Source organism: Parus major, chromosome 17, assembly GCF_001522545.3.
Source record: "Parus major isolate Abel chromosome 17, Parus_major1.1, whole genome shotgun sequence".
In the NCBI taxonomy this organism is placed as follows: Eukaryota; Metazoa; Chordata; class Aves; order Passeriformes; family Paridae; genus Parus; species Parus major.
This window is the reverse complement of record NC_031785.1, coordinates 4,233,241-4,256,335: the sequence shown is the minus strand read 5'-3', so window position 1 is coordinate 4,256,335 and position 23,095 is coordinate 4,233,241. Positions and strand designations below refer to the sequence as shown.

Sequence of the window (23,095 nt, the reverse complement as noted above, 5' to 3'; positions counted from 1 at the left end):
GAGTGTCTGCAGCCCACTGCACCTACCATGAGTGTCTGCAGCCGGCCCAGGATGAAGAGGCTGAAGCGGGCTCGGGTGATGGTGACATTCAGTCGTTGGAGGCTCGCCAGAAACCTGAGTGACAAGACAAAAAACTAAGCTCCTAAACGACTTCTTCCACAAGAAGGTTTAAAGGGTGAGGAGAAAAAGACATAAAACTAAATGTCACTGATATTAAGAGCAGCAGTTCCTCCCATCCCTGGACCCCATGCCATATTCAGGCCTTATGTGGAAAGGCTGAGCATAAATTGTGGTTTTTTTCTTTCACCACTGATTCCTTGCAGGGAATTCCAGTTCTTTCCAGCTCTTGCCGTTGATGTTTCCCTTCTTAGAGCAAATCCCCTCTTAATGCCAACCACTGCTTCCTTAAATGTTCCACATCAACCTCACTTCACCTATCAAGACTTTAAGCTTCTTTTTGACTTGAACTGAAATAGATTAATAATATTTGGCATGATTAATGGGAAAACACCCTATGGAAATACTGCACATGAATATTTTATTTTAAAGGTGACATGCACTGGAAGCACATCAAGGCAGATTTTTGCTTTGTCATGCTTCAAGAGGGGAGAGTATATCCTTGCAGAAGGAAAATTGCCTAATTTCATTTTCAAGGATCTCAAAACCATGGCAGTGAAACCTAAACAAATGCTGAGTGTATTCTCAAAGGTTCATTTCTGTTAGCACTCATTTACCAGAACTCAAAAAAATGTTTGTGAGACTAATATCAACTATTTCTACTCTAAAGAAAAAGCTTCCAAAATACACAGCTTATTCTTTACTAATAAAATCCACAATTCAAAAGTCCAGCCTCATTTGAGCAGCTTTACTATCTCTGCCTGACTCTGTGGTCACTGCACTGAGACCTCATCTTCAGCAAATTCACAACCCTACTGCAAAAATCACAGAGTCACCTCAAAAAATTTGGACAGTGCAAGAAATAGAAGAAGCAGGAAGCAAACAGCACAGTGGATCCAGCAGCACAGATAGAGTTCTCTAGGTCTTGAGAAATAAACGATGGGGGACATTGAAAGACTACTAAATATTCCTGACAGCTTTTACAACTGAAAGACAAGAAGATTATTTTCTCAGGAAGGACGGGGGAAAAAAATCCATTGTCATCCCTTAGAGTTTTCTTCTCCCAGTTGCTTTCAGAGTAAATTTAATGCTGAACTAGCAACCCTGGAGAACAAAATACTCTGGGTACAAGATCATAGGTAAGGGTGTGGCAAATATCCCACTACATCTTGCCAAGGACACCTGACCCTGAAACAGAGGTGTCCAAGCCATCAGCATGAACAGCTGCTAAGGCACTGCACTGGTACAGCTTGAATATATAACCCTTTATCTATTAATGTATGAACACAGTAAGCTGGAAAGTTCCTGCTGAAGGAGCAGACAGAGGTTAAGTCTCACTGTCAGCCAAAAGAACTGGCAGGTTCCAGCTGCCTTCAATTCCTAAACTCAGTCAATCAGATGAAGAAATCTTCAAAAGGCATTATTGTTGTTTACTGTAAGATTTGGATTCCTTCTCTTCCCAAGGTGGATCAGCACCATTAAAAGCCATTTTTCTTGTAGAGAATGTGTATCAGAGAAACATAAACAGCTTAGTGATACTTGTGTGTAGAAAGAAAGGTTTTTATTTATGTGACCACATTTTTCCTAGTTTAACTTAGAATGCAGTGAACTCTAAGAAGGCATCTTTCATATTTTCATTACCACTTTTAACTGAAATGATCCTCAAGTTACAGAAATCAGCAACTGTTCTAAGTGCTCTGAGGCTAAACTGCACACTCAGTTTAGTTCCTTCTGTTTCAAACAGAAAAAAAACAACATATACAATCAAGAAATCTGCAATCCTAAATTAAGACTCCCTGCTAATCTGCCCCTAGCTTAGAAGACAAGAACATTCATCTACAAATCCCAGATCCAAGTCTGCTACATCATATTCCAAGTGACATACACAACTAATTAACAAGACTTTCACATACATTGACAGCAACAGACACAGAAAATGGGTTTAATTTTGAGAATAGCATGCAGAAAGTTACAAGGTGTACCAAGAGCCACAAGAACAGTAACTGCTGAAGTAATAATGCAAAGAGCCAAGATCCCAAGGCCAATCCTGCCAAATCCAGGCAGTGGCAGGATAAGGGAGCTGTGCAAAGGGATCAGCACATAATGCAGAGCACACCACCAGCATTTCCCTGTCCCTCCTGCTCAGACACCTCAGAGCAGGGACACCAATTCCTGCACTAAGATACCCTTTAATTCACTCACTGGTAGACATGCCTTGTTCCCTGTAACTTTCTAACCAGTCCTATTACAAATATGACTTTCTCTACAGTGTCCCTGGAAATGGGACTGCAAACCCCTGCAGGACACATACCCAATGGATCCTTTGGTGCTGTTTGCCTGCACATATGCCAGAGTGGAGCCCTCGGAGCTGTTAGCCCGCACACAGGACACGATGATGCAGTCCTTCTCTCGGCCCTGGAATGCATCCACTGTGTCCACTTCTCCTGGGCTGTTGAAGAAATATAATTGAGCAGCTTGCAAATTCTCAGGTGGATTTTTAAGCAACACACTGATGCAAAGAGCCTAAACAGTATCCTTAATGTGCCAAATCACCCAGGGTAAGTTTCTCCTTCAGTACACGAGCCTAAAGCTGAATTTACTTTTCTGAGATCAGGATCATTACTGAAAAACTGTTTGGGTCCACACAGTATGGAATTTTAGCTTCTTTTAAATCAGCTTTATTCAGAACAGCACTATAATCAAAGCACATGGGTAAAAACTATGAATGGCACAAGGAAACCATGCCTGGTGTAAGGAAAAGGGTTACATGTCCCCTTTAAAGGCACAACCTTTATTTTAGCAGTACTGAAAGAAGTTGGAGACTTTTTGCCATTATTTAAGAGGATAAACAAAGGATTAATATGCAAGAGCCAAGGCCCATTTGAAAGCTCTTGGTTTCTTTACCTGTTATTCTTGAATACACTGTCCAGTTGTTCCTGAATTTTCCTTTTCTGTGCACTGTAAGGGGTAATTATTCCAATGCGACGAAGGCCCAGATCCTTCCTTTTTTCTTTAATTGTTTTAATTAACTCCATCACCAGTTTCACTTCCCGAGGATTGCTGTAAGATCTGCACAGGACAAAAGGGAAACATTACAGAACACCTTTGAGAGATCTTTCTAGTTCAGTGCTTTGGCCCAGTTTGTTGGGTGGTTTTGAGTCATAGCCCCTGTTTTAAACTTTTGCAGCTTTTTTCACACAGAGGCTCAAAAAACTTGGCAAGCAGAGCCTGAGGAAGGGCTACCAAGCCTGGGAAGTGCAGGCAGTGAAAGGCTGCACTTGCACATTTCCTCAGCCCCTCCCAGCTGTGCTCTCCTTACAGAACAGGTGAAGGGAAGGACTGAGCCTGCCACCTCCTGGCATCTCCTCAGTGTGCACCTGGGAAAGGGAAGTCACTGATAAAATCAGGAATTCAAACTCTTCCTAAAGTTAACAGAGAGAGACTGCAGGCATTTACTGGCATCTAACAGTGAGTCAAACCAGGATTAAAACCAGTTTCAGATTTAAGAAAAAATCTGTTTTTTTGTGAAATTAAATCTTACCAGCTGGAATATGCAGTTCTAGCTACTTGATGCATATTGGAATCACAAAGGAGACAACACAACTCTTCTGCAGGCAATTAATTCTTAGAAAAATCTATATTTTGGCTGAGTTAGAATGCCAGACTTACTCATTGTCTCGCTCCTCACGACCATCAGCTACATCAAAAATCAGGTAGGGTTGGAATGGCCACTCTGAAGAACATCTGTTCTCCTCTATTGCCCTAGAAATAACATTTTTATCACTTGACAACCATACAACTAAGAAATTCTAAGAACTTACACTTCATTAATTTACATCATAGTTTAGTTAACAAACACAGCTCTTCAGGAAGACAGGAACTGGCCTCAAGTTTCACCAAAGGAGGTTTGGATTAGATTTAAGGAAATGTTTTTCACAGAAAGGATTGTAAAGCATTGAACATACTGCCCAGGGAACTAAGACTCACCATTCCTGAAGTGTTCAAAAATCATGTGGATATGGCATGTGAGGACATGATTTAATGGTGGAAATGGTTGACACTTGAGCTTGATGGCACTAAAGGTCATTTCTGACTTTAACCACTTTATGACTGTAACTTTCAGCTCTTTTCCTCCCCAGAATCCTTAATTTCCCCTGCTGCCCAAATAGATTGAGGACTGAAAATGAACACTTAGCACTCTGTATGCATAATTTCAAGGGATCTTACCTCACTTATCACACCCAGTACTAACAGAGATGGAATGCATATTTTCTCCCATTAACCATCTTTCCCCCTCCCACAACCTCAAGCATTTTCAGACTCACAAGAAAACCCTGACAAGAAAAAATTGCTTTGAGATACCCTCAGCTCAGAAAGGAGAATAGAGAGCTACTCACTTGGCAGTTTTTAGAGTCCTGCCATAAACATAGTTGGATGGGAAGAGGCAGATATCTGGGTGCATCCTGTACTGCACAGTCAGCTGCACCACAGGCAGGCTGCACAGCACATTCCTCTGCACTTGCTCCTCCAGGTGCCTCTGCAGACGGGCCATCAGAGACTGGTCATAGCCATACTGCTGAGCTTTCTGCCACAGGGAGAACAGGAGATGTCATTTGGGATCCCATTCCCCACTAGTCAAAGTATTTGGTGTTTTAAACCTCTAAATCACTGACAAAATTACAACTACTTGCACTTCAGTTTTCTATGTGTGTTGGCCTTATTTCAGTAAAGGCCACCTGCACAAATCTGAATTTTTGTATGTAGTATTTAGCAAGACAACTTCTCTTTGAGACTCACAACACTGTAAAATTTTAAGAACATCAACCATAATGAAAAGCAAGACTTTCCAGGTGGGATCTTGTTAAATAAACAAGAAACCTCTAGACGATTTACACCTCTAAAGAAGCCAGCCTGGTTGTCCTCCTTTTTTTTACCAGCTGTTTAAAACAGCCCTTAGTGCTGGAGACAAGGATGTGCTCCTATATATTTATTCTTAAACACTTGTAGGGTCAGGAAGTCCCCATAAAAACACGGGAAGTCTTCATCCTCTTTAAGGAATGGGGTAGTGACTGAAGTTCCCAAAATGAGAAAACAGAGCCTGCCACAACCCAACATCCCTCACAAACCAAGTGCTCAGCTTAAAGTTTGTATTGCCCCATTGAAATGTATCATTTTCCCCCTCTTTAAATATTTTCTATAGCTACTGTTCTTTAACCTTATCCATTCTATGGCAAGAAAAAAGCCAAGAGCTTGAAGACTTACTACTGATTTGACAGTAGGAGGGAGCTGTTTGGGATCTCCAACGAGGACAAGTTTATTACAGCGATGGATCAGTGGAATCAGTGTTTCCACCTCACAGGACTGCCCTGCCTTTTGGATATACAAACAGGACAAAAGTAGTTGTAAGCAAAGCAGGGAAGTACATTAAAGAGGAAAAAAAGACTTCTCTTTAGTAAAAAATATAAACAGATTTTATTATTATATATGCAAAGCTCTCCAAACAGATAAAAATATAACCAAACCATCTGGAAATCTCTAAAGCAAAAAACCAAGTGTGGATCTAAATAAAAGCTGTCTGCCATTACAGCACCAAACAAGTCAGGAAAAGAATCAATTGAAAGTTATTCTTTCTCCTCATGGTTCTACTGGGGACAGGGCAGGCAACCCACAAATATTGCAGCAGCAGCCAAAGGGCCCCAAGCTGCCCAAGCAGAGCACAGGGTATGTGTGGAGGTGGAAGAGGCTGCAGTTCCCCACAGCTGCACTGACCTCGTCCACGATGACACAGCTGAAGGGGTCAAGGCCCTGCCGGGAGAAAGCAGATTCCAGCAGGCTCCCCCCGCTGGTGCTCAGTGTGCAGCAGATGATGTCAGACTCCAGGATGATGTCTGCCTGCACTTTCTGGGAGTGCCCCCGAACCTTCAAGCACAACAGGACACCCTGGTTAGAATTCTGCCTTAGCTGCAACAGTGAATGCTCCTGTTCAGGCTTTTTCCCAGTATGCAGCCAGAGCACACCCAAATTTCACACCCTTTCCATAACTCAGTTTATGGCCTTGATCCATTTACCCACTACTTTGTAAACGCTGCAAGCTACATCAAAACCAAATTTCACCACAATTAAAGGCCACCAAGTATAAAAATACATTATCTGAAGTTTATCAGAGATAAATTCTCCTACCTCCTTTAGCTGAGAAGCGAGTTGTTGCCTCTCCTTTGCAAGTCTGCCAATTTCATCATTTAACATTTGACTCTAGACAGGGGAAAAATTAAAGAGGAATCACCTTTAGCACCACCCATTTCCCATATACCTTTTTTCCTTCTAAGCCCTAATAATTTCCTAAAAATGTGGACTTGCTAAGACTGTCTTTTAGTATCAAATGTGTCTGAAGAAGCCAATCAGTTTCTTGGAAAGCTGTGACCATATCTAAGCACTGCAACATATGATACCAGATCTTACATAATTGTACAACTCAGAAATGGTTTACCACCAGAAATCTCTCATTTGGCATAAATGCCAAATTCTTAGACAAAAAAATGGAGAACTTCAAGTGCAGCACCTATTCCAAAATCTCAATCACAATGTATCTGTATTAACAATGTAATGTTATTCTCACTGAAACAAAACCAGAGCTCTGAAACATTTAATCAATTTAAACCATTACAATTTATAAATATGGTTACATTAAAATCTAACTGGTGACAGAACCAAGTGAAGACTACTGACTGATAGAGCAACAAGTGGCAAGACCAATCAGTGGAAAATACTGGAATTAAAAACAAAAGAATTCCTGATGCAAAGTTCTCCATTCCCTTCCATGGTGCTACCAACTTTTCCATTAGTTGAAAAAGTAGGTGAAGAGACAGTGACATTAAAAACCAGAGTTCTTTTTGTGTTAACACAAAAACACCAAGAGGATTAAAAATTGTCTTGCTACCTCTCTCTTCTCACATTTGTGCATGGCACGCTCTCGAGAGAGCATGTCCAGCTTCTGGTCCAGAGCTTCCTTCTTCTTCTGAATGTCCTGGTCACAGTCACCCGGCTTTCGTTCTGTAATAAACCAAAGGAGAACATGAAGGAGGAATAGAAAAAATTTACAGTAACTCCAAATTGGACAAATGCATTTATTGCTGTATTTCCCCATTTTCTACTGAAATTTTATCTTGTACAATGAAAACAATGAGAATTGCTTCCAGCTGTAGCTCTCAAATGCTGCATTGCTTAAAAAAGATGGGTTTAACATATATACATTGTATTTCCTGAAGAAAAAAGTCACCTTGCTTATTTTTTCTCTTTTCCTTAGAATCTGGCTCATATATAAACTGCCACTTCCCCACTAGGACTGAGAAAAACAATGTTTTATGAAATACTACTGCAGAAAAATCTTCCTTCTTATAGGACACATAATCATATGTGGAAAACATCACCAAGCTCTTAGAGAAGACTGAAGACAAGTCTGATTTCCACATTACTTACTCATTCTGTGTTCAACTTGCTTATCCAGGCTGAATCCCCGGACCTCATTGTTGATTGATTTTTCAGCACCAAGTCGCACTAATTTGATATCACCACAATTTCCTGTTAATAAAATCAGTTAAAATACTCTTTAAATTATTCCAACTGTCTCTATGCTTTGCTGTGACAGTTTAAAAAATGTAAACATCACAGATATCAAACAAGGCTTTTCTACTTATCTGGAGTTTTCAACACTTGACTTGTACTTAAATCCAACTATAAAAAACTCAGTAATTCCAAACTCTAAAACATAAAGACGTTGCCCACATTTTAGTGGTGGCTAACATTAAGAATATTGTTTTGAATTTATGAAACTACCTCTTATTCTCAGGTTTATCTAAAACTTCCACAATTCCTAACTTGGACAATGCTGAGTCCCACCAAGTAATGCAATTAATAAGTCAATACCAAAATAACATTTAGTTACAATGCAGATATTTTTCCCTTGCCACAAACTAAATCTCTTATACAGAATTCATCTACTTTGTATCAATCACAAACTGGGAGGAGGTAAAACAAGAGGCTTTGACACATGAAAATTTTCCCCAGTCTGTTTCCCAAGACCCAAAAAAGTCCAGTTTTACTCAAAATAAAGACAAGGGACTTGTGTTCAAATCCTCAAGAAGTACTTAAAAACTGATGAACTTAAACTAACAGCATGAGGAAAGGGTCAATGTCTATATAAAACAAAGTGTAATTTATTAAAAAACCACATAATACACCTTTCAGAAAAGCACATTGAAGTTAACAACAGTAGGAGGATGTACCAGTTGTGTTCCACATGAGGAAGAAGCTGCTCAGAGGAGTGTGCAGGTACAATACACGACCAACTGCTTCATTTCTCCTCCAGATTTTGCCCATTTAACATTAAAACAGAATTTAAAAACAAACCATACCCAAAGGCTCCTGTTTGTTTTGGCATTTTTCCTTAAATGCAATGATGATCTTTTTCATGAGTTCATCAACAGCAGCATTTGATGGTGCACAAACTAGAAAACGGTTTGGCTTAATCTTGGAATTTTTTTTCCGAGCTGTTTTCTCATTCCTAGTGTTCTGTAGATTAATTAACAACAAACCAAAACAAGCTCTTTAGATTGTTTCCACTTGAGATTGAGAAACCAGACTGTACATTCATCTAAACCAAATCCCAGCACATAACCATGTTCACTTACTTCTCTCAAAACACGGGACAGGAGTCCTACAATAGTTTTTGACTTTCCTGTCCCAGGTGGTCCATGGATAAGGCAAATCTTGGGAAGTCCTGGGTGTTGTTTTACCATGGCATAAGCTGTCTCAATGGCTCTCTTTTGATCTTCATTGTATTCATTCATATGTGAAGCCTGAAAGAGTAGACAGGGCAAAAAATAATGAATTAATGTTGATCACCCCTCCCACATCAATCTTCTACTTTCAGAATGTCCTCACCTCTCTAGGTAGAATTCAAAAGCTGGAAGGGTAGGGAAGCTTTTGATTATAGGTTTGCTCTAGAACCACACCCAATCCTCACTTGAAATTGTAAAAAAGGTTTTGTTCACTTCCCACACCTTTATTTCACCATACCTTTTCAATCCTATGTTTTATTTCCTGAACACTTCCCCAGTAAGGGGAAAGAAAATTGAAAGCAGTTTGAAGTTTACTGTAACAATGGAGCACGAACACTTGAGCAAGTTCGGACTCCTCTCCCCACCCCAGCAGCCAACACTGAAGAGGGCAGTGTCTCAATACTTTTGAAATTTGGCTATTTTCTCTTGGTCATCTCAAAAGTCAGCATGAAAAACCAAACCTGCACAACTCATGGGACCCAAATGCTTGTTCTGTTAACCCTGGCACCCCCAGCTGCAAGACTTACAGCACTTCCTGAGGCAACAGGCAGATCTCTGGGACAGAAGTCATTGTAACTTGGATTTATGATGGGTTTAGCCAGGGGGCTCCTGCTCAGCAGCAGCAAACCTTTGAACTTTCTGTGTGTGGTCACCAGGGAGCCAACCACCACACACTTCACTTGCTTATGGATGAAGAATGACAAATTGCCTCGGGTTTGCACAGTAAGATGACAGGCAGTTTGCTGCTCTTTTTGTCCTGTTAAAGAAGAATAAGAAAAACAAGTTGTTAATTTAAAAACTATCCAAATCATTAACTGAAAGATACTCCAGTAGAGTCATTCAATGAATTCATCAGAACAAAATGCTTCTATTAGGGAATCAACAGTGAATTCGTGCAAAATCCCAACACTTCCCCACCCCCACCAAAAAAAAAAGAAAGACCAAACAAAAAACCAGTACTCTGTAGAACGACTCAGATCACTGCTTTAATAAGGCAGGTTCTGGGTCAGTTTCAATTCCCAAAGACAGAGACAATTTTAGGCAGTGAGACCACAGAAGTTCATGGCAGTTCACATCTCCTTGGCAATAGCATCCTAAAGAAGCGTGCAGAGCATTTACTCATCAATAGTTTCTGTTTTCACATGAAGTTCTAGAAAAATGATGGACAGCAGGGCTGCAGCTTCAGCTCCTGATTTTTACAAAACTTCTAGCATGGAACAGACCTGCTACAGAGAAAAAATATTTCCATTTCCTCTGAGGCCAGTGGTACATTACAACTACCAAGAGCCAGCTACCAAGGAGCATTTTATGGCACCAAGAAGGATCCCAGTTTTATTTCTAGCCCTGTTACTCACTATTTGCGTAGCCAGATGCACGAGAAAATCGTGTCACAAGGCCAACATGATTCACTATGTGGCTGTCCATCCCACTTTCTTCCCCAAAAGTGTCCTTCTCTTTGTGGACCACCAAAAGGATTAAGTCATCCTCCTTCGGATGAAGCTGCCTTGCCAAATCACTCTCTCGTAGATGAGCTACCCAGAAGACAAATTAAAATCAAAACATTGAAAAGAAAATGGTTACAATTATTTTCTGACTGTAGAAGTACTGTTAACTTTTAAAGCTGTTAAAGGATATAGCAAAAGATTATGGTGATAATTTTAACTCCATAAACTCTTAAGCCTGAGCACAGCACTGTATAAAAACAGAGCAAGTCAAGGACAACTCTATCAAAGCTGAAAAAAAAAATCCCAGATGAGAGAGATGGGAGGCACAAATTCCCTACAAAATACATATTTCTCCTACATGCATTCTGCAGAATAGCAAGTCAAAATCCTTTCTATATTTAAAACAAATACAAAACTCCGCCTCTAAGTACCAGCTCATTATAATGCATCATCTACTTGAAAACCAGAATTTACTGAAAAACAACTCACCTGTAAAATGTGCTGTATTCATGTCAGCAGAAAAGTTCTGTAAGTAGAAGCAGTAACCTTTCTCTCTCGCTTTTTGATTTTCCACCCATTCTTGTGCCAGCTACATGTTGAAAGGGAAACAATAATACTTTGAAGGGTTTAGTGAAACAGAAGAAAAGCTTATCATGACTCAAAGGGCGAAAAAAAGAAATTAAATAAAATTATCAGACTGTCAAGTAAATATATCAAGAGTCTTACCCATTTCTTTTCTTCCACATAAGGATATACATTACATATAAATACACAGGGCAAACAAAAGTTCTTCCTTGCCACCCACCCATTTCATGTGCTTTCTTAATGGTCTTCACAACTACTCTGAGTTTTCCCTGACCACACTGTCACCTTAAAATATCTTTATTAACCTGGCACTGACTTTATTTTCTACCTTATTTCTATAGAAGTGATGCAATGACTGAACTTGAAAGCATTCAGACATTAATTGAAGGAACACCGTGTTTTGTCACTACTAAACTATAAACCAATTAAGACAGGAAAAAATACTTCCTGGATTAACTTATTCTCTCATGTAAATTCTCAACAGAAACCAAAACATTGGGTTTTTATCCTCTGTCATTGAAAGACCTCAGTTTCTTAAAGATTTGTTTTGAGCTTTATATGCTAAAGAGGAACCACACCCTTTGCCACTCCTTTTATTGTGGATGTGCACCCAGGGAAAAATAAACACTTCACTGAGGGGAGTAACTCTGGTAGCCCCCAGTCTTAAACACAGCTGTTTGGATTATCTACCCCAAATTATTCCTCTATTCTGATCTGTATCTGAACATTTTCAAAGGTAAACAGGGGACATAAACTAGGCTTTAATCTCTTGGTAAAGTTTATCAGTGTTGATGAAATCAAACCAAACCAAAAGGCAGAAAGCTACTTACTGTTTCAAAAGCGTTGAGCATCATCAAAGGAAAAAATGTATTAAAGTACTCATTGTAGCCTTGAAATTGGACAGGAACAGAGGCTACTATGGACTGCAGAAGATTATTCGGAGTTCCAAAGAGGCTGAAGTTTGCAAACATTTCATAAGTCCACTTTAAGACTTGGTTAACAAAAATGCTGTAATCACGCTGCTGAGCACCAAGAAAAGAGGAGTAGGTTTCTTGGCCATGCTCTCTGTAAATATTTAAAGCATTGTCATACTGTCTATTTTGTGACTGGAGAACATTACTGGAACCAAGGGGTTGAGGTACATTACTGAAACTTGGAGATCTGCATGTTGGATTTCCTGCTGGTGCTGGTTTTGGATACAGTGGTGGCCTGACCACCACTGGTTTGGACGCGTTCACTTTGTTTTTTGAAGGTGGGGGCAACTTTCTGACATCTTCAAGATCTTTGCTGAAGGCTGCATTCCGTGAAGAACTTGATGAGCTGAAAATTTTGATAGTGGAAGGCTTCCTTGTTTTAGGTGGTGGGAGAGAAGGCTTGGCAAACACATGATCTGCCCCTGGGTCAGTGGCTGGGTGTTTACTGCAGTATTCTCCAGGCTTTTCCACCTGTTCCATACAGTCTTTGTCCTTACATTTCACAACAGCTGAGGGTTCACTCTGCTGAAGGCTTTCCTCAACATCCATTTCCTCTGGAGTCTTACTACCTATAGCAGCATCTTGAACACTTTCCTCCTGAGAACATAACTCCATGTCCACAGGATCTAACTGGGTTAAAAACAGATTATCATCTCCTTCATCACTGCTTTCATCTGATTTACACCCATTTTGCCTCGATGTTTTCATCTCACCCCCAGGCAGGACAGTGCAACCTTTTCCTGAAGACTCATCTTTATCATCTCCAAGTGCAGTGGAAGAGAGACTTGAATCCATAGGGACAGGAGGAACCACCACACTGTTACCCTCCCATTTTCTGTTCCAGTCTGAAGAATGAGGCATTTTAGAGGCACTTGCCATATCCTCCACAGAGAGGCTCTCAAATTTTCCCTCGCTGGTGGAAGGACAAGCAGTCTCTTCTCTTTTTTTCTCCCTTTGGTTTTGAACAGATTCTTTAATAGCTGCCAGTTCAAAACCTTGAGGCTTTTGTTCCACAGGTTTCACACACACTTTGATAACTTTGTTTCTGCTCTCCGAACTTCCCGCAGGATTTTTCACACTTCTTTTGGACCTTGTCTGCCTTGGATACTTCTGGTCTTGGCAGATGAGCAGTTTTTTATTACGTTTTACAGACAAACGCTGAGCCTCGATCTGTTTGGTCCTCTTCTTCTGTGCAACTCCAATCCTGCCTGCAGCTTTGCCGTGGCTGCGCAACTGAGCCAGGCTCTCCAGGGAGGGCTGGGACAAGTCGAATGCCTTGCGGGGGCCCTTCTTCAGGCCAAGCTTTTCCACAGTCGATGATGGAGCAGGACTCTGCCGAACCTTCCTTGGAGGAACCACAGCAGGCAGTGACCTGCCAGGCTGAGAACGTTCTGTCATGCTTTGGAGTGGTTTATTTTTGGCTGTTTTAACAACGGGAGGTTTTTTAGGACTTCTCTGAACAGCCGGTGCCGATTTACATTTTGCTGTGGGCTTCTGCGGGCTTGTGCTATTTTTCTTAAGGGCCAACTTTGAAGCTAATGAGATGGGAGATGTAGAAGCTGTGGGTTCAGGCAATTTTGAGTCTGGAGTGAAGCCTTTAGCAACACCTTTGTCTGCACCTTTCTCCAGTTGACCTTTTGCATCTTCCTTTCCAACTGATTCTTCCAAAGTTGAATTAGTCACTTCTTTTGTACCACCAGCTTCTTTCTGATGAGAAGTATCTTCTGTCTGCTTTTCTATTGAGCTTGTTGCTTCTTCCATGGTGTCATCACTAAAGTAATACAGATCATAGCCCCAGTCATTTAAGTCATTGTTCAGGCAGTCATCTGAATTACTTGTCTCAGCTGCTGGTGAAACATGATCTTGTTTATACTCCTGAGTTGTTTCCACAGCATACGCTTGAGTATCTTGCCAAGCCGAAAAAACCTCAGCTTCTGTTTCAAATTCAAAGTACTGAGAATCGCAGTCATCCAGTAACATGGGAGAGCCTGGAGACTTGGATTCTCTCTTAATGTCACTATCAGAAACGTTGCTGGAAGTTGAAGATGGCTCTGCACATACATTTTCATTCTTGGTTTTTATTTCCTCCTTCTCAGCCATGCTTTTTTCTTCATCAGAAGAGTCCGAAATGACAATGACTTGATTGTTAGGGCCATCTGCACCACTGGGACACCTGGTACTTTGGCCTTCATTGGAAGATCTTACAGAACCTTTCACTTTCCTTTTAATCTCAGACACATTGTGGTACACTGAGCTTTCCTGGTTGGATTCAACAGGAAAATTGACACTTTTGGCATAAGCAGCTAAAGATAATTTACTGAGTTCTCTATCAACCTGGGCGTCTGATAAAGTGTCATCTTTGGAAACTGTCTTCACAAAATCCTCCTCTTTCTTCCCCATGGAACTGTTTTCCCTCTTGAAATATTCTGAAAACTCAAACAACCTGTCACTTGATTCACACTTCACTGACAGTGGCCTGATCATATTCCTCTTGTTTTCAGAGCTCAATGGAAAATAACCATATGTTGGGATTTTATCCCTACAAGAGGTCTCCAAAAATTGATTTTTGCAATCATATTTATCCAAATCATTTAAATTAGGCTGCTCCTGGTTTGAAGTTTGCACATTAGTGTTTCTCTTAAAGGAAGACAGCAACGATGAACCTGACTTTTCTTCTGTTGATACTTTATTCAGTGAGGTGTCATTACGCCCTACAAGCAAAGTACTGTCATCTTCCTTCCCCTGCACACCAGGTTTATTTCTAGAGGAATTAGAGGAATCTAGGGATGCTTCCTTGGATGCCTGTTTAGTGGGGACCAGTCTGGACTGGAACTCACTGTTAGCACTTGTCTCTTGCAAACTTTTACAATTCCTTGAAGAGGGGCAATCAAGATGAGTTTGTGCACACAGATACGGTGGTGTTTTGAGTTCTGCTTTGTGTTTCATTTCAAACTCTCTGCCTCTCCTGAAATCTGAAGGATGAGTGTTTGAATTGAAGAATTGATCATCTGTATTGCATTTCCCCGGCACAAGATCATAGCTCCTATTTTCCTGAACTTTCCCACATACTTTTGTTGCTGAAGAGTTCTGAGGGAAGACAAATTCCTGAGCTGTCAAATCATCATGTTCCTTTTTAATATTCATCAAGAGGCCTTCTGTGGATGTGCAAGATGTTGAACTTCTACCTGCATCTCTACATTCCTCTTCCCAGGCATTCTTTCTCCTATGGAAAGGGTTCTCTGGACAATCTCTGCCTTCCTTTGACGTGACAAATGAGGAATAAAGGTCCTCCCTGTCATGTCCACTTGTCTTGTATCCATCATCACACGCATTCCTCTCGTGCTTTATAGAGCCAGTTGGCAAAGCTGTTGAGTTTGAACTGCTTCCTCCAACCAAAGAGGTGCTCAGTGCTTTGCCTTTTATACTTCTTATAACTTGTTTTAAACACATTTGCAGCTCCTGGGTTTCCTGGCTGCTCAGCTGCCACCCCACAGCTCGATTTCCCCGCAGGAGGAGGTTGAGTTTGTCCAGGTACTGCTTGCACAGGGCATGCTGGCCGATCTGGTAGCCCTCCTTGAGCAGGCTGCGGATGAGCTGCACACAGGCATGCTGCACCGAGCTGGGGGCCTGGAAAGACCCTGCACCCGAGCCCTTCGCACACAGCCCCAGCGCCTTCTCGCTGCACCGAGTGAACGCTCTGCTTGGGAGCGTGGTACACCTCACCACCGCCTCCACCCACTCCTGGGAGCTGATCCACAGCAAATGCAGGCACTTCTTCCTTCTGTGCAGCTCAACAATGGACACCAAGATGAGGAGAAAGAACTCGGAGATTTTGTCGCACTGCTGGATTCTTTCGATGAGGATATCTTTGATTTCTGAGCAGAGGTAGTGGATGACCTCTACTATATAGGCTACACCCAAGTCCTTGAGATCCATAAGGGACTGAACAAAAGGGATGAACCAGAGGAATGTGCTGTGATGGACACGCATGTCTCTGCCAATGTCAGACTGAAGCATGTTAGCCAGGGTCTGCATATCTTCATACATGTTGGGGCAGTACTCTGGGCAAATGGCAGCCCTCCAGCCAGTGTCCTGAAAAATACATTCACCACACAACAGCCTCAGTGATATGCACAGTTCAATATGGCAGCTTCTTTGTAGCCAAGATTCTTTGTTACTTTCTTTCATATATTTGTTCATTAAATAGCAACATCTCTTATATCCAAATCTAAGTCATTAAAAAATGCAAAAAATAAAGAGCACATAGATGTATAAGGAACTAATTTCCTAAAGCATTATCTGTAAAATTGCTGTGAAATAGTAGTTCCTTTAAAAATCATTGTGAACTATTCAAAGACACGGTCATGCTGACATAAATTAACCTCAGATAATCAAAATCACACTGAAAGCTTTTAAAAGACATTTCATAAATGCAACACATTGACATCAAGAGACGACCACATTCGGAAGGTTTCTTGACAATGTCATTCAGTAACCTCAGTTCAAAGAAAAGGAATATAAAATACTGGTTTAATACCTTTTGAGGCTTTTCTGTGTTATAATTATAAACAATCTGACTGCAAGAAATCATGTCATCACCGTAGTCTGACTCTGGTTCAGATTTTGTCCTGAAAAGAAACACAAATCACACAATTAAAACCCTAAGAAAGGACAGACATTGCTTTCCAGATACCAAGTGACCATTAGAACTTGTCACTGATAAAACATACCAGTGAAAATGTACCATATTTAAAAGTCTAGAGCTTGTTTTATCCAGGTTGTAAGAGGTGGGGGAAGTGACTGCCTCAGGAAAAAAGCTTTCTATTGAGTCACAGATTTGCCTAAAATGAATGAATGCCCAGAATGCCATCTACTGAAAATTCAGGAATTGCCATAAATTTACCAAACCTTGAACATGGCAATCCTCATTAACTTTTAGTTCAAGTTGGTTATAGCACTAAATAAGCACAGAACAGTTAACAGTCTTCCCAATTCAGGAATAAAAAATCCTAACAAGATTAACACAGACACCAGAGTTAGCAAAAAGAAGTGAAAATATATTTTTTGAAGGAACCTCACCATTTTAGGGAATCTACTTCAACTTTTCTTTGCTTGAAGTTAGAAACACAATATTTTTTTAATTGCCATCTCCCTCCCCCAACACAAATTACAGCAGCACTGACAAGAACTGACCTCCTAAAGCTACTGCGAATATTCTTGATTTCATTGTTGTAGCTCACACTGTTGATTATGGTTTGAAAGGCTTGGACAGGATCAATCAGCTGACCCCAAACTTTAGACCCGAGCTGATCCAAAATAACCATGAAACAGTGCAGGGCAGGCCAAAACGGGTCAGTGGAATCATCTGAAACACAACAGCAACAGTGGAGGGGGTTGAAATGCAAGTCCTGGACATTCTTAGGCTAAGCAGAAATTGAAAGAGCTGGTTCTTAATGATTTTTTAAAAATGTCAATAGAAAAGTACTCTAGGAAGTTGCAACTGCACTTTTTAACCTGGAAAAAGGAATGAAAAAAGTCAAGCACCATCATTTGTACACAGACACTGCTCCTTATGCAGTCTTAGATCAACAGGAGTCTGGATGGCCATTATTAATATTAAATAATATTAATCCAGAGTCCACTCCAGACTCTGGATGTCATCTTTGTATTTGTATTAGATGATGATTAGATTTGATGTCATCAGTATTTATCAGTATTGCCCAAATACTGCACCCTTCAGAAGACAAACAGGCCTCAGGTAAAATAACGTCTCATTACACTACTAAGAACTTAACAAGGAAATTGATAAAGATGAAAAATGGGTCATAAACTGTCTTAATTTCAGTATCAAAACTAGTTACCAGCTGCTTCTTTCTCCATAGTGTGAAGTATAGACTGCATAAAATCATTTTGTTTGTCTGGGCCCAGTAATAAAGAGTCCATAGCTTGTTCTTCCAGCACTGACAGCAACATGCAAATTCCTACAGAAATAAAAAAAGAAGCAACCTGTTTATATATTTGAAAAAATAGAGAGCACCTCTGAAATCGTAGAGCTCTGACTCAAAAGAAGTGCTTAGATATGGGAGACTACACTAATTCACTTCTGATCATAAATACTCACCCAGCCAATAGTTTTTGTAGTTGGCTGTATCATACAAATGAGCTGGCAGAAGGATGAGTTTACCCTTTTCAAACATTGAAGAGCTGTAAATATCTGGATTCTCAAAAAGCCCCAACTCAATAACTTTGAACAAACAAGTCAACACTTCCTCTAGGTCGTAGTAATCATCCCTGTCAACCTTTCCTAAATTCCTTGCTGTTAGGATGGCCCACCGACGAATCTAAGGATTGAAACAAAAAGATATATATTAATAAAAAGAACAAATCACAATTCTGTAAGAGGAAGCACTGCTGTTACAAATAGGACAAAGGCATATTTTTACTAATAAAAGAACTGAATAAAAAGTCTTCAAAATAATCTCAGAAACAGCTTGATATACCTACAAGATAATGTTGGTGACAAGGAAGATAAAACTCAAGGTTGTAGCTATAAAGAAAATTCCTTGGGATTTATGTACAACAGTGTAGCAGTTGCTTTGCACTAATTTTACATTATTTACATGTTATTGACCGAGATATTCCAATGAGAGAACTGCACACTGTAACAGATGTCAAGTTTCATTTATAGATAAATGCACCACATAGATTTTCTAAAATCATGCAAAGACAGCACTCAATCCCTTCAGTATTAATATGGTGCACAAAACCAGGATTCAGAAGAACAGAGAAAGGAACTTACCACCTCATGTGGGTGTACCAAAAAGAGATAAATTCCCGGGTATTTCTCAAAGACCTGAAAGGAGTCGTGACTTAGTTCCATTCTACAGAGCACTTCTACACACAGCTCACCTAAAAGGGTAAGACCCAGTTATAGTAAGGGCTAATCTACAGGCTCGCAAGAAAAGCGTATTTAATATCAAAATAAACATATAAATTGATCTTCTGGTTTAACTACTGTTTATTTGTTTATTAATTACTGTTTATTTTCACCTCCTGCAGTGGAACACCACCATTCCCTTCCAGAGGGACACAATCAGATACGTACTGACTTTCTTGTGCAGCAGCAGATATGGGTATTTCAGTATTTCCAGCAGGGGCACTCGCAGGTTGTTCTCAAAATTTGGGCCCACATAACCAGACAGACGTGTCTCCCCATGCTCATCAATCAGAAACAACTCATCATCTTCTCCTGTTTCTTCATTCATGGATTTCTCCATGTGGGCAATGAGGCGAGAAGTTTCCAAGTCCCACAAGTCCTGTTCAGTAGGGGAAAACAACATTCAAGTTTACTTGTGCAGAAAGTGATTGAGAACATTTATTACCACATACAGAAACCTCAATTACAATTTCAAAACTTGAAATATTATTTGGAAAGTTTCTTTCAATGGCTGGTTCAAAACATTAAAACTTTGAAATGGAATTTGATTATGCAAAGCACAAATCTCTCACTTCAAAGTTAAGACTACAAAGTCATTTTTAAAAGAACAGCCCTCAAACCAGATGCAATTTCATAATTCTGTTAAATATTCATATTTATTTCAAGACTTATTTTAGGTTATTCACAAAACTTTGTTCCCATGGCCAATACACAGGAAAACATGACACAGGAAAAGATCATATTTAGGAAGATAGGAAAAGCAATTATAAAATCTTGCCTTCTAACAGATTTTGCAATTAGTGGAAGGAAAAGAATATAAACAATGCAAAGAGACTAACTGATCTGCTGGATATTTGTAGGGATTCACTCACTTAACATTACTCATCTTAAGTAACTGCTCCAAACCTCAATTAGACACCAGGTTTATTCACTGCAGTAAATGGACACAAAAAGGAACCTGAAGTAGGTCCAGATGCTTCTCTTATTTCCAGTCTATGGAACTTCCAGTCACATGGAATTGCACTCCAGAGCAATCTAGCTGACCAATCTAGAGCAACCTTTTAGACATCTGTATTATGACCAATTAGCTAAAAACACATACTTTACATACATAGAAGGGAAAATAAGCTCTCCAAAAATATAAATTGTGGTATTTTAGTAATTAGTAAGGAAGGAATACAAAAGAGGTTTAAATGTTTTGATTAATTGCATAATCTTGCAAGGTCTGATCTCTGAAATTCAAACACAGGAGAAAACTACAAATGAGAAGTGAAAGCAAACAGAAACAGGAACAAACCAATAACTGAAGAGAAACAGAAGAGAGAAAATACATTAAAGAAATGAGCTGTTGGTCTGGCAGATGTTCTTTGTTTCAGATGACAAACCATCAACAGCATGAAAGAAGTTCAAGCTATAGTGTCTAGTCAGCAACTAACAGCTACTGGTTTAGTCCTTGCCAATTTGAATATAGGCAAAACAAGAGGATCTCCGTTTTACAATCAGCAGTTTGCAATTCCATATGAGAAAAACAGACAGTTAAAAAGCAATACAACCTATTCCCAAAACCCAATAAAACACAACCCTTCCCCCTACAGCGAGGCTGGACCACAGAAGCCTCTGAATTAATCTCTTAATTAATTACCTCATGCAGTCTTGGACATTCTTCCCTTGCTTTGTGATATTCAACCACACACTCCAGGCAGTAAGAGAGGTCATCATTGGATCCTTCAAAATCTTCCTGGGAAAGCCTGTGAGCAGCATAGTGCTTCAGGAACTCGGTGGTGTCAGCACCACTCTGTGTGCACCATCGGCATGTGCTCATTCTGGTGGGGGGGAAAAGAAGCAGGAATTAAAGCCAAAAAGTGGCAAAATATTCCCTTCCAGCCACAACAGGACCCAATTTTCAAGTGTGGTGAGCATCAGGATTTCAGTTACTCATTAGCAGCCTCCATGCATGTGTTCTTACTACATCCAGGTGCATGCAGTTAAACAGATTAAAGTGACATCACACAAAAAATGCCTGTGGAATAGCAAAGAGCAAAAGTAAAGGATAGTAGTGAAATGCGCAAACTAGGAAAAGAAAGGGTGAAAACTCATTTTATGTTAAAAAAAAATAAAAAAATCTCCTTACCCACACATCGCACAATTTCCAGAACTATGATGCAAAGCTCTTTACATTATTTTACTAGTGTCTCTGGAATCTAGGTCTAGTGGCACAGCTTAATTAGCTTTTCTCCTTAATCTCTTGCTAAAATTTATAGGTCAACAAATCCCTGTTGTCACAAGCAAAGGATATTTACGCAGAACTTTCCTGTCTTTGTTATTTTTATAGACAGAAAGAGTGCTAAAATCCTCACCACAGATTGCTTTCCTCTAGAAACAGAAATCCTTCACTAAGCAGCAATGGAGTCATCTCGGATCCTGCTAGTCTGAAAAATTCCACAGAATACTGGAATCACAGAATGGTTTGGGTTGGAAGGGACCTTAAAGCTGATCTCATTCCACTCCCTGCCATGGGCAGGGACACCTTCCACTATCACAGGGTGCTCCAGGAACTGTCCAACCTGGCCTTGGACACTTCCAGGGATGGGGCAGCCACAGCTTCTCTGGGCAAGCTGTGCCAGGGCCTCAGCACCCTCAGAGGGGAGAACTTTCTCCTAATACTCAATCTAACCCTGGCCTCTGTCAGTTTCAATCCACTCCCCTTGTTCTATCACTACAGTTCCTGATGAAGGGTCCCCCTCCAGCTTCCCTGTAGGCCCCATCAGATAATGCAAAAGCATGAACTCTTGAACTAACTATACAAACAGAAAGATGGCAACTACTTCTTTTATTCTCCATAACAAAAGTAGATAAAGCCAAGCCATTAAGTTTCCTCATACATACACATATACTGGGAAAACCCAACAATTGTGGCATTTACCTTTGAAAAAAAGGAGCTATTTGCTGTGCAGGTGTGCCAGGTCACATGGTGGGAAGAACAGCGCTGCCCTGCAGCCAGGGAAGGGGCTGAGCCCCTCAGCCATACATATCCTGAGTGCAGAGGGCAGAGCCGTTTCCTCAGCAATCCACCCCTGGTGACCAAGTCTCGGTGGTATTTCAAAGATCTAGAGCAAAACAGAAACCAAACCACTGAATTACGGAATCAGTCCAGCTGGAAAAGACCTCTGAAATCACCGAATCCTACCTGTGACCAAAGACCACCTTGTCACCCAGACCAAAGCACTGAGTGCCACATCCAGCTGAACACTTCCACAGATGGTGACCCCACCACCGCCCTGGGCAGCCCATTCCAATACTCAAATATTTAACAACTCTTTCAGTGAAGGAATTGCTCCTGATGCCCAGCCTGACCCTCCCTTGGCACTGCTTGAGACTCTGTCCTCTCTTGTCACTCGCTGTCTGGGAGAAAAGGCCAACCCTCAACTGCTGTAACATTTTTACAGGTAGCAAATCAGCAGAAATCTGTTCAGCTCACACTTAAGAACTGCTTTGGTACTTAGGTTAATAGTTGCACTAATGCATTTCATGAAGCGATAGGTAGGATTTGCAAGAGAATCCCTTCTGTCATTCAAATGCGCATGAGACAATGTTTGTCACGCTTTTCACTCAGAAAAAGCGTAAATATTTACCTATGCCCGTTAGGCGAGGAAATCACTTAAAGGAGAGCGGGCGGGCACACGAACGAACCCCAGCTGCGAGCTGCACCGGGCCCTGTAACGCTGCTACCGACACCCGCACCGGCCGCGGAGCCTCGGCACCCGCGCATGGAACGCCCGAGCACCGAAAACTCTTTCGGTTTCGCGGCTGGAGCCGGTGCCAGCCCCAGCCCCACCGCAATCCCAGTCCCAACCCCTGCAGCGCCCCGTGCGCACCCCGGCAGCTCCACCCGAGCGCCCCCCTCGCCTCGGCCGCCCTCCCCGGTGCCCTCCGTCCCTTCCCGCCAAGCGGGACCCGGCCTGGCGGGGCGGCGCCTGCCCTGAGGCGGCGTGAGGGACCGACACAAAGGGTGTCCGGCAGGAGCGCGGGTTCGGTGGCGGCGGTACCAACTCCAACACGGTGCCTGGCGAGCGGCCGGTCCCTTTGCTCATCGCTAGCTCCGCTCACCTCCCGCCGGTCCCTCGGCCCAGCCCGGCCCAGCCCAGCCCGGCCCTCCAGGTGCCGCCGCCGCCGCCGAGCTGAGGCCGCGGCGCTCCCCGC

At 41.3% G+C, this 23,095-nt stretch overlaps 1 protein-coding gene across 3 annotated transcripts in view; it reads right to left on the bottom strand.

The window, feature by feature from the left end:
• The window catches only part of SETX (senataxin), a 26,641-nt gene extending 3,585 nt beyond the window's left edge, over positions 1-23,056 (bottom strand). Inside the window, exons 1-26 of one of the 3 annotated variants that reach the window (XM_015644858.2) lie at positions 23,003-23,056; positions 21,819-22,002; positions 21,253-21,324; positions 20,538-20,718; positions 19,064-19,274; positions 18,758-18,867; positions 18,080-18,299; positions 17,820-17,939; positions 17,152-17,323; positions 16,496-16,586; positions 11,815-16,050; positions 10,889-10,988; positions 10,310-10,486; positions 9,482-9,711; positions 8,805-8,972; positions 8,529-8,685; positions 7,594-7,695; positions 7,055-7,167; positions 6,298-6,369; positions 5,887-6,036; positions 5,380-5,487; positions 4,515-4,702; positions 3,787-3,879; positions 3,022-3,186; positions 2,429-2,566; positions 27-114 (exon numbers count right to left, since the gene is read on the bottom strand). In XM_015644858.2, the coding sequence (XP_015500344.1) occupies positions 27-114; positions 2,429-2,566; positions 3,022-3,186; positions 3,787-3,879; positions 4,515-4,702; positions 5,380-5,487; positions 5,887-6,036; positions 6,298-6,369; positions 7,055-7,167; positions 7,594-7,695; positions 8,529-8,685; positions 8,805-8,972; positions 9,482-9,711; positions 10,310-10,486; positions 10,889-10,988; positions 11,815-16,050; positions 16,496-16,586; positions 17,152-17,323; positions 17,820-17,939; positions 18,080-18,299; positions 18,758-18,867; positions 19,064-19,274; positions 20,538-20,717 (7,389 nt within the window). In that variant the 5' untranslated portion in view covers position 20,718; positions 21,253-21,324; positions 21,819-22,002; positions 23,003-23,056. Of the gene's footprint in view, positions 1-26; positions 115-2,428; positions 2,567-3,021; positions 3,187-3,786; positions 3,880-4,514; positions 4,703-5,379; positions 5,488-5,886; positions 6,037-6,297; positions 6,370-7,054; positions 7,168-7,593; positions 7,696-8,528; positions 8,686-8,804; positions 8,973-9,481; positions 9,712-10,309; positions 10,487-10,888; positions 10,989-11,814; positions 16,051-16,495; positions 16,587-17,151; positions 17,324-17,819; positions 17,940-18,079; positions 18,300-18,757; positions 18,868-19,063; positions 19,275-20,537; positions 20,719-21,252; positions 21,325-21,818; positions 22,003-22,527; positions 22,699-23,002 lie in introns of those variants that run through there. The other 2 variants (XM_015644856.1, XM_015644857.3) reach the window with 2 other exon arrangements.
• Positions 23,057-23,095: the final 39 nt, after the last annotated feature.